This window comes from Ranitomeya imitator, chromosome 7 (assembly GCF_032444005.1).
Source record: "Ranitomeya imitator isolate aRanImi1 chromosome 7, aRanImi1.pri, whole genome shotgun sequence".
Classification (NCBI taxonomy): Eukaryota; Metazoa; Chordata; class Amphibia; order Anura; family Dendrobatidae; genus Ranitomeya; species Ranitomeya imitator.
In genome coordinates this window covers 182,475,388-182,490,941 of record NC_091288.1, presented here as the reverse complement: position 1 = coordinate 182,490,941, position 15,554 = coordinate 182,475,388, and the positions used below count along the sequence as shown (strand labels likewise).

At 42.1% G+C, this 15,554-nt stretch overlaps 1 protein-coding gene across 2 annotated transcripts in view; it reads right to left on the bottom strand.

Moving 5' to 3' along the window:
• VWA3A (von Willebrand factor A domain containing 3A) overlaps nt 1-15,554 on the bottom strand; it is a 79,764-nt gene that overhangs the window by 27,308 nt on the left and 36,902 nt on the right. For both annotated transcript variants that reach the window (XR_011314708.1, XM_069734169.1), the window contains exons 17-25: nt 13,502-13,621; nt 10,165-10,239; nt 9,742-9,886; nt 9,375-9,546; nt 8,281-8,351; nt 7,810-7,965; nt 6,682-6,772; nt 5,420-5,527; nt 1,563-1,660 (exon numbers count right to left, since the gene is read on the bottom strand). Coding sequence is in view for 1 of the 2 variants with exons in the window: in XM_069734169.1 (XP_069590270.1) it covers nt 1,563-1,660; nt 5,420-5,527; nt 6,682-6,772; nt 7,810-7,965; nt 8,281-8,351; nt 9,375-9,546; nt 9,742-9,886; nt 10,165-10,239; nt 13,502-13,621 (1,036 nt within the window). In the remaining variant the exon portion in view is untranslated. The remainder of the gene's footprint in view (nt 1-1,562; nt 1,661-5,419; nt 5,528-6,681; nt 6,773-7,809; nt 7,966-8,280; nt 8,352-9,374; nt 9,547-9,741; nt 9,887-10,164; nt 10,240-13,501; nt 13,622-15,554) is intronic.

Here is a 15,554-nt window from a genome sequence, read left to right as displayed (position 1 = left end):
GCACTAGCACTTTATTTTATATATCTTTGTTTGGATATTTACATGTCACTTTATCTATGATATATATTTCTTAGTTGCTCTATTATATTGAACTGCACTTTCATGATTTCTACCCATGATTCAGTTTTACAAACCAACTTCATGTTTAACTACTATAATTCTGATTGACCACTAGGGGTCACTAACATCCATTTGCAATTTTTTAAAACCTATTTTTGGGACTATTATTTTGTCCATCTATTTGTCACAATTACTTGTTGATGCCTAATATGTTTACGTGGTGATTGTCACTGCACAGGCTCCTCTGCACATTTTTTTTTACCCTTTTTTATCATCATGTTTTATATATTCCTCCAATATAGATTGTTTAATTTTTATTTCTCGGGCTTCACTGCTTCCCTTTTTTTTTATTCTCTTGTATTGTTGCTCAGTAAGATGTACTTACAAAAAGGAAGTGAAGCCCAAGTAATACAAATTAAACAATCTTTATTGGAGGAATATATAAAACATGATGATTAAAAAAAAGGGTAAAAAATGCGCAGAGGAGCCTGACCAATTGACCAATTCCTGTATGCCCATAGATAGACTATGGATAGATAAATAGATATTGGGTAGAAAGATATGGGGTAGACATATATCTGTGAGATATATAATAAGTGCTTTGAGTGTGTAGAGTAACGTACTTGTATTAAGCTGATCAATTTTAAAAAAATGACATGGAGTCTCCCCTATTTTTGATAACCAGCAAAGGCAAAGAAGACAGCTAAGGGCTTATATTATCTGATATACACCTCTCCATTACTAACCCCAGGGCTTGGTGGCAGCTGTGATTTTTAACAATCACAGCTAACATGTACTCAAACTACCATTACCCCAATTGCCACCGAAATAGGGATTTTTGTGTACTCACCGTAAAATCCTTTTCTCTGAGCCACTCATTGGGGGACACAGGACCATGGTCATGTGTCCCCCATTGTGGCGAAGGAGAAAGAGGGCAATTGGGAAGAGAGAGGCAAAGCGCCAAAAATCGGCACTTCTAATGTGATGTGCCAATTCTGTGGTGGCTGCGGGCTTGTAATTTTAAGCTGTGAACCTCCCAATATCAATAAACCTTCCCAGCCTGATAATAATCAGTTCACAGCTGCCTGCTTTACCTTTGCTGGTTATAAAAAAAAAACTAAGTCATTTTTTTAAATTAATTTATTAGCTTAATACACGTACAGTAGATTACAAAAGCAAAGCACTAATTATATATCTCACGGATATCTATCTACCTTAGATATATGTATTTAATTTTCTATCTATGTACCTCATATTTATTTCTATCTTTGCACATCGAGCACCTAAAAATCTGTCAATTCTATTCCATTACGTATCACACGGATGGTGCACACGGATGACCCATGAATGATGTACATGTGCACACGGACAACACCAGTACTGGATTTTCCAGAACCGGAAATCTAGATGTGTGAAGGAGGACTAACATGGTAATCACGGTGTTATTACTGCCGCCATATACAGCTATGGAGCTGAGCAATCCCCAGCCATTAGCATCTTACTGATTTTGTAGAACAGACGTCTTCTTCTTTAGGCAACACAATAAACGGGACAGACTTCCTCACAGTCTTGGTCTTCGGATAATCTTTATACACTACCCCTGTCGTGACAAAATAAATATCATAATATTCTGTCAAATGAATTTATGTCAAACAGATTTAGAAATTTCCACTATGCAAAAATCAGGTGAAATAAAAAGAATCAATATGTGAAGAATAAGTGGAAACCACTCCAGGAAAGGCTCCTTTTTTTCTGATGGAGTTTTTGAAGAGTTTTTAAAAAGTTTTTCGGATTTTTTTTTTTCCTTTAGTGTTTTTTTTTGCAGGCGTTTGATTCGACAATGGCTAGTTTTGAACAGATTCCAAAATGCTTTTTGTGTGTGCTGCATTTCACAATGGACTTTAAACAGAACGTATTCCTATTGTTTAAATCAGACTTCTGTGTTAAATATATTTTGTACAATTTTCTGATTTTTTTTTTCATATCACAATCTGAATTTAAAAAAAAAAAAAAAAGAAAGTAGAAATCTTGCAGTTTTTAAACTGGCCACTGGGGCTACATCAGACTCCTACTTCCTGTTCTGCACAGAAGACTTTTTAGAAGTCTCATTATCATCATAGGCAGGATTACAGTGACAGGTAACAGCTCAACACACAGCTAATAAAACAATATCAACCATTCACAATAGGTGATGCCACAGCTCCTCCTCAATCTCAATGAGTTTTTCACATGCACATTAAATGCTTCAATAAAAAAGATAGGATCCGGGTCAGTCTATTGCTGCTAATGTGCATCTGAATTTCCTGAAAGAACAGGAAGCATGACTCTAGAATAGAATAGAATTTTTTTAACATATTTTTTTCACACGCTGATTACTTGAATCAGCGTGTGAAAAAAATATGTTAAAAAAAAAAAATATATATATATATATATATATATATATTGTAGCATGGCTAAAGGGTGTGTAGTCGATGGGAGGTATGTGCCACATAAGTGCCTTGTTGCTGTAATGTAGCCCGGAATATTGCGTTGTTTTATATAACCATATGTTTGTGTTTCAGGACCTGTGGTGATGTCAGACCACATGGCTAATCATGTGATAGATTACTGGGTGTGGTTAGTCCTATATAAGACTGGCTAATCCTTTACACAGCAGATATGTGTGGAGGTGAAACCCTCCTGAGTGTGTTCGGCTTCAGGACTGAGCCGGATGAACTGGACACTTGTTTTCCTTTGCCTGAACCAAAGGCTATTTTGCTTTCTGTTGTTTTGCCACATGGTTTATGAAGCAATAAACCCAGTGAACTTTAAAGGAACACGTCTCCTGAGTGTCAGCCGTCGCAGCTGAGTGAGTGAAATCGCTACAATATATATATTATATACACATACAAACATAAACATATAAACAGTTATGACTGAAAGTGTTGGTACCCTTGAAGTTGTTCCAGAAAATGAAATATTTCTCCCAGAAAGTAGAGGAAAAAGGGGCAAATTGGACATAATTTCACACAAAACCCCCAAAATGGGTCGGACAAAATTGTTGGCATCTTTCCAAAACTGTTGGCAAACAACTGTGTTTCAAGCATGTGATGCTCACTCAAACTTACCTGTGGCAAGTAACAGGTGTGGGCAATATGAAAATCACACCTGAAATCAGATAAAAGGGGAGACGTTGACTCAAGCTTTGCATTGTGTGTCTGTGTGTGCCGCACTAAGCTCAGAGAACAGAAAGAGGAGAAGAGAACTGTCTGAGGACTTGAGAACCAAAATTGCTGAACAACATCAACAATCTGAAGGTTACAAGTCCATCTCCAGAGATCCTGATGTTCCTTTATCTATGGTGCGCAACATAATCAAAATGTTTACAACCCATGGCACTGTAGCTAATCTCCCTGAACGTGGACAGCAGAGAAAATTTGAAGAAAAGTTGCAATGCAGGGAAGTTTTGAGGGCAACAAGCAGCCCCAATCAAGTTCCAAAGAAATTCCAGCTGTCTTGCAGGCTCGGGTGCATCAGTGTCAGTGAGAGCTACCTGTCAACATTTGAATGAAATGAAACGCTATGTGTTATGATCTAGTGGTTTAGGAACAACATGAGACAAGCTCTGAAGGAGATGGTATCTGTACTGACCGCAAACCCTGAACCTAGCAGCGCAACTAAAAATAGCCGTGGGGGGTACCTGACGCTCCCTAGACCCCTCGGCACAGCCTAAGATCTAACTTCCCCTAAAGATGGAAACAGGAAACCTATCTTGCCTCAGAGAAAATCCCCAAAGGAAAGATAGCCCCCCACAAATATTGACGGTGAGAGGAGGGGAAAATAACATACGCAGAAATGAAATCAGATTTAGCATAGGAGGCCAGTCTAGCTTGATAGATAGGACAGGAAAGGATACTGTGCGGTCAGTATAAAAACTACAAAACAATCCACACAGAGTTTACAAAATCTCCACACCTGACTAAAGGTGTGGAGGGTAAATCTGCTTCCCAGAGCTTCCAGCTAACAGAAAAAATCCATACTGACAAGCTGGACAAATATAGAATGCACAGAACAATAAGTCCACAACATGTGGACTGAAATGAGCAAAGCCAGAACTTATCTTTGCAGAACTGGTCAGGAAACCAGGAGAATCCAAGCAGAGATGTGAATCCAGCCTGGAACATTGACAAGTGGCAAAGGCTGAAGAAAGAGCCAGACTTAAATAGCGGACAATAAGTGGAGGCAGCTGATGACAGCTAACTCCAAGGAGCAGCCATACCACTAGAAACCACAAGAGGGAGCCCAAGAGCAGAACTCACAAAAGTGCCACTTACAACCACCGGAGGGAGCCCAAGAGCGGAATTCACAACAGCTATGGCAGGAGACCCCAGGAGGACCCCACTACTGACTCAGTACGTGAATAAGCCAAAATCCTTCTGGGAAAGTGTCTTATGGACACATGAGACCAAGATAGAGCTTTTTGGTAAAGCACATCATTCTACTATTTACCAAAAATGGAACGAGACCTACAAAGAAAAGAACACAGTACCTACAGTCAAATATGGTGGAGGTTCAAAGATGTTTCAGAGTTGTTTTGCTGCCTCTGGCACTGGGTGCCTTGACTGTGTGCAAAGCATCATGAAATCTGAAGATTACCAAATGATTTTTGGTGGCAATGTAGTGCCCAGTGTCGGAAACATGAGTTTGCATCCTAGGTCATGGGCCTTCGAGCAGCATAATGACCACAAACATACTTCAAGACGCACCCAGAAATGGATGGACACAAAGCGCTGGAGAGTTCTGAAGAGGCCAGGAATGAGTCTGGATCTAAATCTCATTGAACACCTGGGGAGAGATGTTAAAATCGCTGTTGGGAGAAGGCGCCTTCAAATATCAGGGACCTGGAACAGTTTGTAAAAGCAGAATGGTCCATAATTCCAGCTGAGAGGTGTAAGAAGCTTGTTGATGGCTATAGGAAGCGATTGATTGCAGTTATTTATTCTAAAGGGTGTGCAACCAAATATTAAGGTGAGGGTGCCAACAATTTTGTCCGGCCCATTTTGGGGGTTTGGTATGAAATTATGTCCAGTTTGACCTTTTTTCTCTGTTTTTCTGAGGTGCTCCAAATACACACAAAGGAAATAAACATGTGTATAACAAAATGTGTAATTGCAATAAGTTTCTTGGAGAAATCCTTCATTTTCTGGAGCAATTTCAAGGGTGCCAACACTTTCGGCCATGACTGTACATGGGGTCCAATGAAGAAAAGCATTTTATCATTATTATCATTTTATTATTATTATGTAATAAAGTCATACATTCTGTGTGCTCACAACCTTGTGAGGAGGACTATTAGCTCACAATCGGGATGGTCGCTTACCAATATCCTTCCCATTTTCGGTATAAAAGGAACTGATGGACGTTTTCGCTGATTTCTTTTTTTTCGCCTTCTTGTCATTAGTAAATCCCCAATCTTTAAATGGCTGAGCTGTAAAACATTTTTTATACTGTAACTACGGTATATCAATCCTTGAGACATGTCTGCATCATAGCATCACTCATTACTCAGACGGTTCCAGAAAATAAAAACCTTAAAGGGAATCTATCAAGCGTCTTAGGACAATCAAATGAATGGAATTAAAGAAAAGTGCACAGTCCGCAAATGGATATTCCATGATTGAAAGAATGAACAATAAATCTTTATGTAAATGAGGCTGCAAGCGCAACATGGGCGGGGCTATGCTCGACTCTTGACCTTCCTGCCTAGAACCACTTCTCTGCGCGCAAGACTGCTCAGCCCAGTGATCGGCTGTAGCGGTGACGTCACCACTGCGAAGATCAGGGGAAGTTCACACTAGATATTTTTACAATTTTTACTATGCTTTTTTTAGGCAAATTTTCAGCTACATTTTACAGTACAAGCAAAGCCTATGAGATTTCAGAAATCTCATGCACACGCATTGGTTTTTTTTTTTTTGGTCATCAGTATTTTGTGCTTTGCATGTTTTTTTTGACAATGGAGCATGCCACTTCTTTCAGCGTTTTTCACCCATTGACATGAATGGGTGGTGAAAAAACACTTAAAACCCACAGAAAAAAAAATGCCGGCATCAGGTTTTGCTGCGGTTTATGTGCCAACGCCTAATTTTATAGTATAGGAATTTTATTTCAGCATTAAACTTTATCAGGATGCACAAAAAAACCCCAAATCTATCATGTTAAAACCGCAGCAAAAAAACGCTTTAAAAAACAAACGCTTTTTTTCTGCAGCTTCTTTCCTGCCAGGAGATCAGGTTTTGTTGCAGAAAAAAAACTCTTATAAAACGCCCGGTGTGAACTTACCCTTAATCAATTAACCCCTTAAAAGTGACCTTGCAATGAATGGAAATGAGTCTAGTGAAAAAATCAGGGCTGATTACCGACACTGCCTTCCCGTCCAGAATCTAACAGTTTATATGTATGTTTAGTACATTTGCTTTTTTTCCAATAGGAGTGAATGGAATCTGAAAATGTGAATCTGTACAACAGATCTGTACGGTACATAGAAGAAATCTACGTGCTTGTATCAGCAATATACGATAAAATACGGAGGGAAAACACATTTCAAATTCTGTCACATAATAATGTGGAGGAATAAAATACCTGGAGGAATGTCCGCCTTGGCACTATTTGGTCTCCACAGCAATGCTTTCAGGTTAGGGTCCTTCTTTCCTTCTTCGTCTTCTCTGAGACCCTGGAAATCAGATAAGTGATGACTTCGGTCGGACGGACGGACGGACGGACGGACGCCTCTCTCTCAGTCAAACCAGATCTCCGCTTTGCACTGATGAGGGGCAGTACCCTGAAACACAGCGTCTGCAAATTGAGATTCTGGTTTGGCTATTATCCTAAGTCATGTGACAAGGCTCGTTAAAGGGTCGACATTGACTGTCTGGACTGCTACTTCCAATAGGTGGCGCTAGAGTTCTAGTCCTCTTCCTCTTTGAAGAGACAATTTGCATAATTAGCATATTTCCCAGAGGAGCATTGCGGCTTTAAGTCTCCTCATCTCGGCATGCTTAGCATGTCACTCTCCGCAAGGAGAAACGATACTTCTTGGACTTATAGATGGCAATGAATGTATGAACCAGGAACCAAAGACACTTTAATGCATTATAACATGGGAAGCCCCAACTTGCTGAACGTGTAGAACAGAATTATAGAGAATCGCTACATATACTGCACTTTTGGGACATAATGGCAGGTAGGCGGCACAATGTGACGGAACCATGTGTCCAGGCCATCAGGGAATCAGTACAGACAGGCCAAAAGCAGTGATCTCCTTAGCCCAGTTTCACACCTCCGACATTCAAGGTCCTAGTGTGGACCGTGATGTCTGGATGGTCTCCTGACCAAACTCAACAGCTTCATTCATTCACAGGAGGTCAGGAGACCCGTGGCCAGCTAGGACATCATGGTCCGCACTTGGATTGTGAATGTCAGGCTGACCTTGGACTGCAGACCATAACTATATCAAGAATTATGTCCTGGATGTAGTAGCAGAATTAAGGTGTAGCGTGGCGCATTCTACAAAACTGGATTTGGGAAGTGTATAGTGGCACACTCAACCATCTGAGAACATCTTTGAAATGTCCGTGTTTAAAGATCTACTTTAGAAAGGAGTCACCGGTGTCAGGAGAGAGAGACACTGGTACCTTAAGCACACCCATACCAATGTCTCGGACAGGCAGGTACCATAGTCTCATTATACCAGATCTGGAGGCTACAAACCATTCGAGCAAGTGTCAGAGCCGTCGGCTTTGGAAGCGGAAGCTTTTTTGGCTTCTGCTTTTCCTTTTGAGAAGAGACCTCTGAGGCGTTTGCTGGACTCAGGCTTTCGTCTTTAGCCCTTGCACGATATTTTAATGCTTCCACCAAGTAGGCACACTGCATATGAGAAAAACACAAACTACTGTCTTATTACGTGGAGGTATCGATGAGCCCTGTAAATGACCTACATGATAAACATTCAGACCGTACTAGTTACTTCCAAGAAGCACGAAAAGCCAGTGAGGGCAATGGGTGTCTAATAGTGATGAGCGAATGTGCTGGGATAAGGTGTTATCTGAGCATGCTCGGGTGCTATCCGCATGCCCTAATACCATGTTCTAGTCCCTGCGGTTGCATGTCTCGCCGCTGTTCGACATCTACCACACTTGCAGGGATTGCCACCACTATAAGTGGATATAAGACGGCACATACCTTATTGGAGTAGTTCACAGCTTTCTCCATCTCGGAAACAAGAGACCTGATGTCATCACTTTCAATCACATCTGCAAAAGGGGCAAGGAAATAATACCAAAGTTCAACAAGCCGTGAAGGCCGTCACATCCTATGTCTGACCTGGATTAATAGGCGGTGATATATACCAGGTTCACTTTAGTGCTGTGGGGGGGGACATTTTAGTTAGTATTTGCAGTGATTACAATAATTGGGAACTCGGCACCTAACCTAGCCTTGGTGGTTATATATCACCTCTTATACACTAAATGGCCAAAAGCATGAAGATGTCTCTACATTGCTGGTCTACTGACCTGGATTCACAACTTCCAAGCAATCAACAGTTTAATTAAGCTGATGCAAAAGGCTTAAAATCCTCTGGACAAACTTTTCACTTAAGTTCTCCAAAACCTCTGTAGGAATTCTTATTTTTAAGTTTCAGGGGTCATGCACATGGCCGTATTGTTCAGTCCGAGTGGGATCTGACATCACAACACATCTCACTTGGACCTAATGTTATTCTATGGGGCTGAGCACCTGCCAGATAAAAAAATTGCAGCATGCCTGAGTTTGATCCGATAACTGGATTGCACTCAGCCATGCATGAATTTGCAGAAACCAACGGGCTGCACTCGGATTACATCTGAGCACAGCCCTATTTCCACAGACTAGCCTTCATTTAGATCTTTTTTTGTGCCCCTAATGAAGCGACCAAGAAAACAGTAACTATATGACTTGTATCCTGAGGTTCTTCACCAATTTTTCCCCGATGCAGGCTCTATCTACAATTTTCAGTTGTCTCTCAGCTAGTGGATGGAGAAGAGCAGCTGTGATCTCTCCTATACACAGTGGTCAGAGAAATGGACTCCTGCTTTTTTTCTGTAGCACACAGACAGAAGCAGCAGCAGTGTCTCTGCCCCTATATCATGATCCTCTCCGATGGGGTAGCAAAAACCTGGTGTCCAATTACCTTTAAGAGTTTAATATATAGCTTTCAGCACAGAGAATTTTTTTTTGTTTTTTAACCTGAACTATTTCTGTTAGGTACGGCTGGCTACTAAGTGCAATTCTCTTACCGGTGTCATTAAACCAGTGAAATCTTCCATTAGTGACATGGGCTAAGTCCTGTAAAACTCGAGCTGCATCACTTCTGTCATTGCCACCGTCCTCCCTGACGGTAAACAGACCAGCATGGAGCTGTAGATCGCATCCGCTGACTGCCTCCGACAAGTAGGCATGAACTGCATTCTGTGGTGTTAAAGACAAAAATGTTATCAGCAGCTAAATATATAAGTTCTATAGAAGTTGTCCATTTGTCTGCTGTATGGAGATGCGGACTGCCTGTTGACTAACATGCTTATTGTTGTAATGTTAAAAAAAAAAGAAAAACTAGAGCAGAAAAAGTACCGTACCCTACAAATATCCATAAGAATTGCCACTCACCACATCCTGATCTGGAATCCCACTAGTAAATAAATACATTCCCTGAGATTCCTGGTTTTCTTTATCCATGAAGTTGCCCTCTATTGCTGTTTTAATGGCACTCAGAGTATTCCTGGAGCCCTCACACTCCAAAGTCAGCACCCACCTGGAAGGGAGAACAATCAATCACTAATATTCACTGCCCCCCTTCGAGTTGAATAGGGGCGGATATGCAGAGCCCAACCACGGCCACTACACAGTTTACAAAGTTGTGCTATGCAGCTCCGCAACTGAGAACGTCCTGGTCAACCCCTTAATTAGTTCTATTCATATCACATTTTTAAGGTCTCTGACTGGTTTGTTATAATAGTGGCATTAACAAAAGCAAAATATTGACCCTAGTGAACATTAAAAATGACATCTAGAGAGAGTAAGACTGCCTACTTCCATGCGTTCTGCAAATTTTCAGATGTCGTGGGAACCATTCCTTCCTTCCAAACGTGTATACCACTCCCAAATCTGCAAGGCATAAAGTAGTAATCAGTAACTGTGATAGAAGATTGTAGAGCAAAAATATTCCAACTACCCTGATCTGTCTTCCAGTTTGACGCTCAGGGACAGTTTACGCTTGCAATCTTCTACCAGGCATTGCGGGCACATCTTTAGATCACAAAGTCACGCCCCATTATTAGGCCTCACACAACGTCATGACATAATGCTGCAAGCCTAATAGCAGCAGAAGAGCCAAGGATGCTGGGTAGAAGACTGCCAACACAGAAGTGAAGACTGTCCTGATGTTTGGATGCGTGGCAGCTCTGGTTTCAATCTGTTTTAGATATAGCTTTTTCCTTTCTGGACCAATATCAGTTTTCCCCCGCTGGCAATGGGCTGTAACTGCAGTGTGGCTAGGTCAGCTGATGTGGGTGGTGACCACTCCCACCATCCTTTAAATGGTCACCTGATGCATCAGCTGACTGTCGGTGATAGACCAATCTGCAGTGATCAAGCCTGGAGGAAGGAGCTTGCTGGCTGCTGTGGTGTATCAGCTGTTTTCGTGAGCTCATGATCCTGGTGCCTTTATTCTGCTGTACGTTGCGCTGCACAGCAGAGGAAGTTGAAGCTAAGTTGTGTTTTTACCTCCTGTTGTGTTTGTCACTTTCCTCTGTGTGCTATTATCTGTAGTGGTGAGGCTAGCGCCCCTTGCCGGTCAGTGCACTAGACAGGGCAGTATTAGGTGACAGCGAGGGATGAGGTTCCTAACGGCAGTGGGGGGAAGTACCCACTTAGGGCGTTAGGGGCGTGCAGGGACAGGCTCAGGTTTGAGCTCAGGTGGTGACAATCCCCCATTTCTTTATCAGTAGGGCCTTCCTCTCCCCATTTCCATCCCGTTGTTAGTGTGTTGCGCCGTCCGCTGACCGAACCCCCATTAGGTCGTGTCACATTGTGACACCTGGTCCAGCTGCCACGAGGAACCAAACTGGATGCTGGACCGGGACATACAGTGGGGCAAAAAAGTATTTAGTCAGTCAGCAATAGTGCAAGTTCCACCACTTAAAAAGATGAGAGGCGTCTGTAATTTACATCATAGGTAGACCTCATCTATGGGAGACAAACTGAGAAAAAAAATCCAGAAAATCACATTGTCTGTTTTTTTAAACATTTTATTTGCATATTATGGTGGAAAATAAGTATTTGGTCAGAAACAAAATTTCATCTCAATACTTTGTAATATATCCTTTGTTGGCAATGACAGAGGTCAAACGTTTTCTGTAAGTCTTCACAAGGTTGCCACACACTGTTGTTGGTATGTTGGCCCATTCCTCCATGCAGATCTCCTCTAGAGCAGTGATGTTTTTGGCTTTTCGCTTGGCAACACGGACTTTCAACTCCCTCCAAAGGTTTTCAATAGGGTTGAGATCTGGAGACTGGCTAGGCCACTCCAGGACCTTGAAATGCTTCTTACGAAGCCACTCCTTCATTGCCCTGGCGGTGTGCTTTGGATCATTGTCATGTTGAAAGACCCAGCCACATTTCATCTTCAATGCCCTTGCTGATGGAAGGAGGTTTGCACTCAAAATCTCATGATACCTGGCCCCATTCATTCTTTCATGTACCCGGATCAGTCGTCCTGGCCCCTTTGCAGAGAAACAGCCCCAAAGCATGATGTTTCCACCACCATGCTTTACAGTAGGTATGGTGTTTGATGGATGCAACTCAGTATTCTTTTTCCTCCAAACACGACAATTTGTGTTTCTACCAAACAGTTCCAGTTTGGTTTCATCAGACCATAGGACATTCTCCCAAAACTCCTCTGGATCATCCAAATGCTCTCTAGCAAACTTCAGACGGGCCCGGACATGTACTGACTTAAGCAGTGGGACACGTCTGGCACTGCAGGATCTGAGTCCATGGTGGCGTAGTGTGTTACTTATGGTAGGCCTTGTTACATTGGTCCCAGCTCTCTGCAGTTCATTCACTAGGTCCCCCCGCGTGGTTCTGGGATGTTTGCTCACCGTTCTTGTGATCATTCTGACCCCACGGGGTGGGATTTTGCGTGGAGCCCCAGATTGAGGGAGATTATCAGTGGTCTTGTATGTCTTCCATTTTCTAATTATTGCTCCCACTGTTGATTTCTTCACTCCAAGCTGGTTGGCTATTGCAGATTCAGTCTTCCCAGCCTGGTGCAGGGCTACAATTTTGTTTCTGGTGTCCTTTGACAGCTCTTTGGTCTTCACCATAGTGGAGTTTGGAGTCAGACTGTTTGAGGGTGTGCACAGGTGTCTTTTTATACTGATAACAAGTTTAAACAGGTGCCATTACTACAGGTAATGAGTGGAGGAAAGAGGAGACTCTTAAAGAAGAAGTTACAGGTCTGTGAGAGCCAGAAATCTTGATTGTTTGTTTCTGACCAAATACTTATTTTCCACCATAATATGCAAAAAAAATGATAAAAAACAGACAATGTGATTTTCTGGATTTTTTTTTTCTCAGTTTGTCTCCCATAGTTGAGGTCTACCTATGATGTAAATTACAGACGCCTCTCATCTTTTTAAGTGGTGGAACTTGCACTATTGCTGACTGACTAAATACTTTTTTGCCCCACTGTAGGTCATTTGAGGTTTTTTTCTTATCTCTATAAGAAAGGTAAGTGTATATTAAAAATATCTATCATGACTTTGGGAAGATTTATCAAGCTATTTGCACCAATTTTATGTTGGGAAAAAAATTCACAAATGTTGGTGCACGCCCGTTTTGTGCAAGAAAAGAACATTTTCCGATTTTATGTGACGCTTGCACTTTTCTAAAATGTAGATGGGATTTAGCAGGATGGACGAGGCCAACCAAATACGCTGTGAATCAAAGTGCCGTGGAATCATTACAGTGTGTTCACTGAGTAGTGAGCGGTTAGGTGACAGTTAAAGCCCCCTGCACCAAGACTGGAGGCTGCAAGTAAAACACAACTTCATTTTCTCCCTGCAGCCACTGCTCCAGTGAGCCTGTGATGTAGGATTTAAACTGTATTTATCTGCAGATTACTACTATATCTGTAGGTAAATGGCATTTTTGGATGTGACAGATTCCTCTGAAAGTTTAGATTTATATTATTTACTATGGAAAAAAATCATATATCGTATATTGCAAATATTCCAACCGTATGGATATCACAAGCAGAAAGTTAAATGCAACTTTTTTTTTCCCAAAATGAGTAATAGATATTGCAGTGAGACGACTTACAAGTAGAGTTCGGCTATAACTGTAGCTGGAAGACAGAACAACTTACACTATAATGTTAAATAAATCCTTGTTTGCCATTTGTTCTTCCAGTAAAAGTCGCAGAGAATGCTGAATGTGTATGATGTGCAAGGCATTCTCGAGGGACAAGTCCACAAGTAGCACAACCCTTCAAGAAAAAGAAAGTACAAACCTGAGCATATACATGAACCATCACAACACACAGCACATACATACTCGGGACAACACTGAGATGGGCTATGTACGTGATCATAAAATGACCGATGGCATATGTTACTAGTACAAAATGGTAATTGAATATAATAAATGGTATACAGTGCATAGAAAGTATACCAGTATACAAATATAGATGAAGATAATGCTCAATTTATTGCTCCTATCTTATCAGTTTGTCTGAAGTAGATTTTTGCTGCACAAAATTGCCAACGTTTCTGAGGTTTGGGTTACCCTTCTTCAGGGTAAAGAAGATGAGAAAGGTGTTGTGGTGTGCACAAAGGAGCCAGATGTAGCCATAGAGCCACACAGCAGACACGGTTAACATTTCATCCCTTCTAGGTAATTTACCAAGTCACACAGTCTCAATACCAAAACAATAATCTGAATTCTTCTGCAGAGCTGTCCTTCCTTATTTCAAAGAATTATAGAACGTTAGAGTTGGAAAGGACCTCACGGGTCATCATGTCAGACCCCCTGCTCATCTCAGACAGATGTTTGTCCAGCCTCTGTTTGAAGACTTCCATTGAAGGAGAACTCACCACCTCTCGTGGCAGCCTGTTCCACTCATTGATCACACTGACTGTCAAAAGGTTTTGTAGTATTTGTAGTATGATGAATCGCAATGATGCCTGATGGACCCAATAAACTACCATGATGTTTGTCACTTCAATGGCGAAAATGGTGCTGCATGCTACGCTACTCTTACAATCGAGGGGTGCGCAACCTTTTCTGGTCCGAGGGCCAAGTTAAACTACTTCTAAGAGCTGCAATGAATCAAAGGCGCATTACCTTTTGAGTTTTTTAGGGCATATCCAAAAAAGTACAGGCTATGCCATAAATGTCTAAGGGTCTGTGCACACATTGCATTATGCCGCATTTTTTGTCTCGTTTTTTTAAAGGGAACCTGTCACCCCGAAAATCGCGCCCACCGGCATCAGGGGCTTATCTACAGCATTCTGTAATGCTGTAGATAAGCCCCCGATGTTACCTGAAAGAGGAGAAAAAGACGTTAGATTATACTCACCCAGGGGCGGTCCCGCTGCTGGTCCGGTCGGATGGGCGTCTCTGGTCCGCTGCGGCGCCTCCCATCTTCATTACAAGACGTCCTCTTCTGATCTTCAGCCACGGCTCCGGCACAGGCGTACTTTGCTCTGCCCTGTTGAGGGCAGAGGATAGTACTGCAGTGCGCAGGCGCCGGAAAGGTCAGAGGCCCGGCGCCTGCGCACTGCAGTACTTTGTCTGCCCTCAACAGGGCAGAGCAAAGTACGCCTGCGCCGGAGCCGTGGCTGAAGATCAGAAGAGGACGTCTTGTAATGAAGATGGGAGGCGCCGCAGCGGACCAGAGACACCCATCCGACCTGACCAGCAGCGGGACCGCCCCTGGGTGAGTATAATATAACGTCTTTTTCTCCTCTTTCAGGTAACATCAGGGGCTTATCTACAGCATTACAGAATGCTGTAGATAAGCCCCTGATGCCGGTGGGTTTACCTCACCCGCGAATTTCGGGGTGACAGGTTCCCTTTAAGCTCAGTTTGACTTTGCCTGACAAAGAACCATGATGTAGGTCTGAAACATGTTGCCAGGGAGCGCACGGGAGATTTTTTTTCTGCCCTTTTAATTTTTGCGTGGTCGTGTTCAACCATTTATTGCATCTTTTATACTTCTGGATTAATGAAGCCATTCTTTTAACCCATTATCTACCAATGTCCTTTTTTTGGGACGCCTAATCTTTAGCTTCTAGCAGCTAAGATTTTTATAATTTTTATAATTAGGTCCAATTTTTTGTGTTGTGTTTGTAAAATGAATGTTTACAAAATAGGAAATCATGTCATTGTCATTTTTAATTGAATGTTGGGACGCCCTT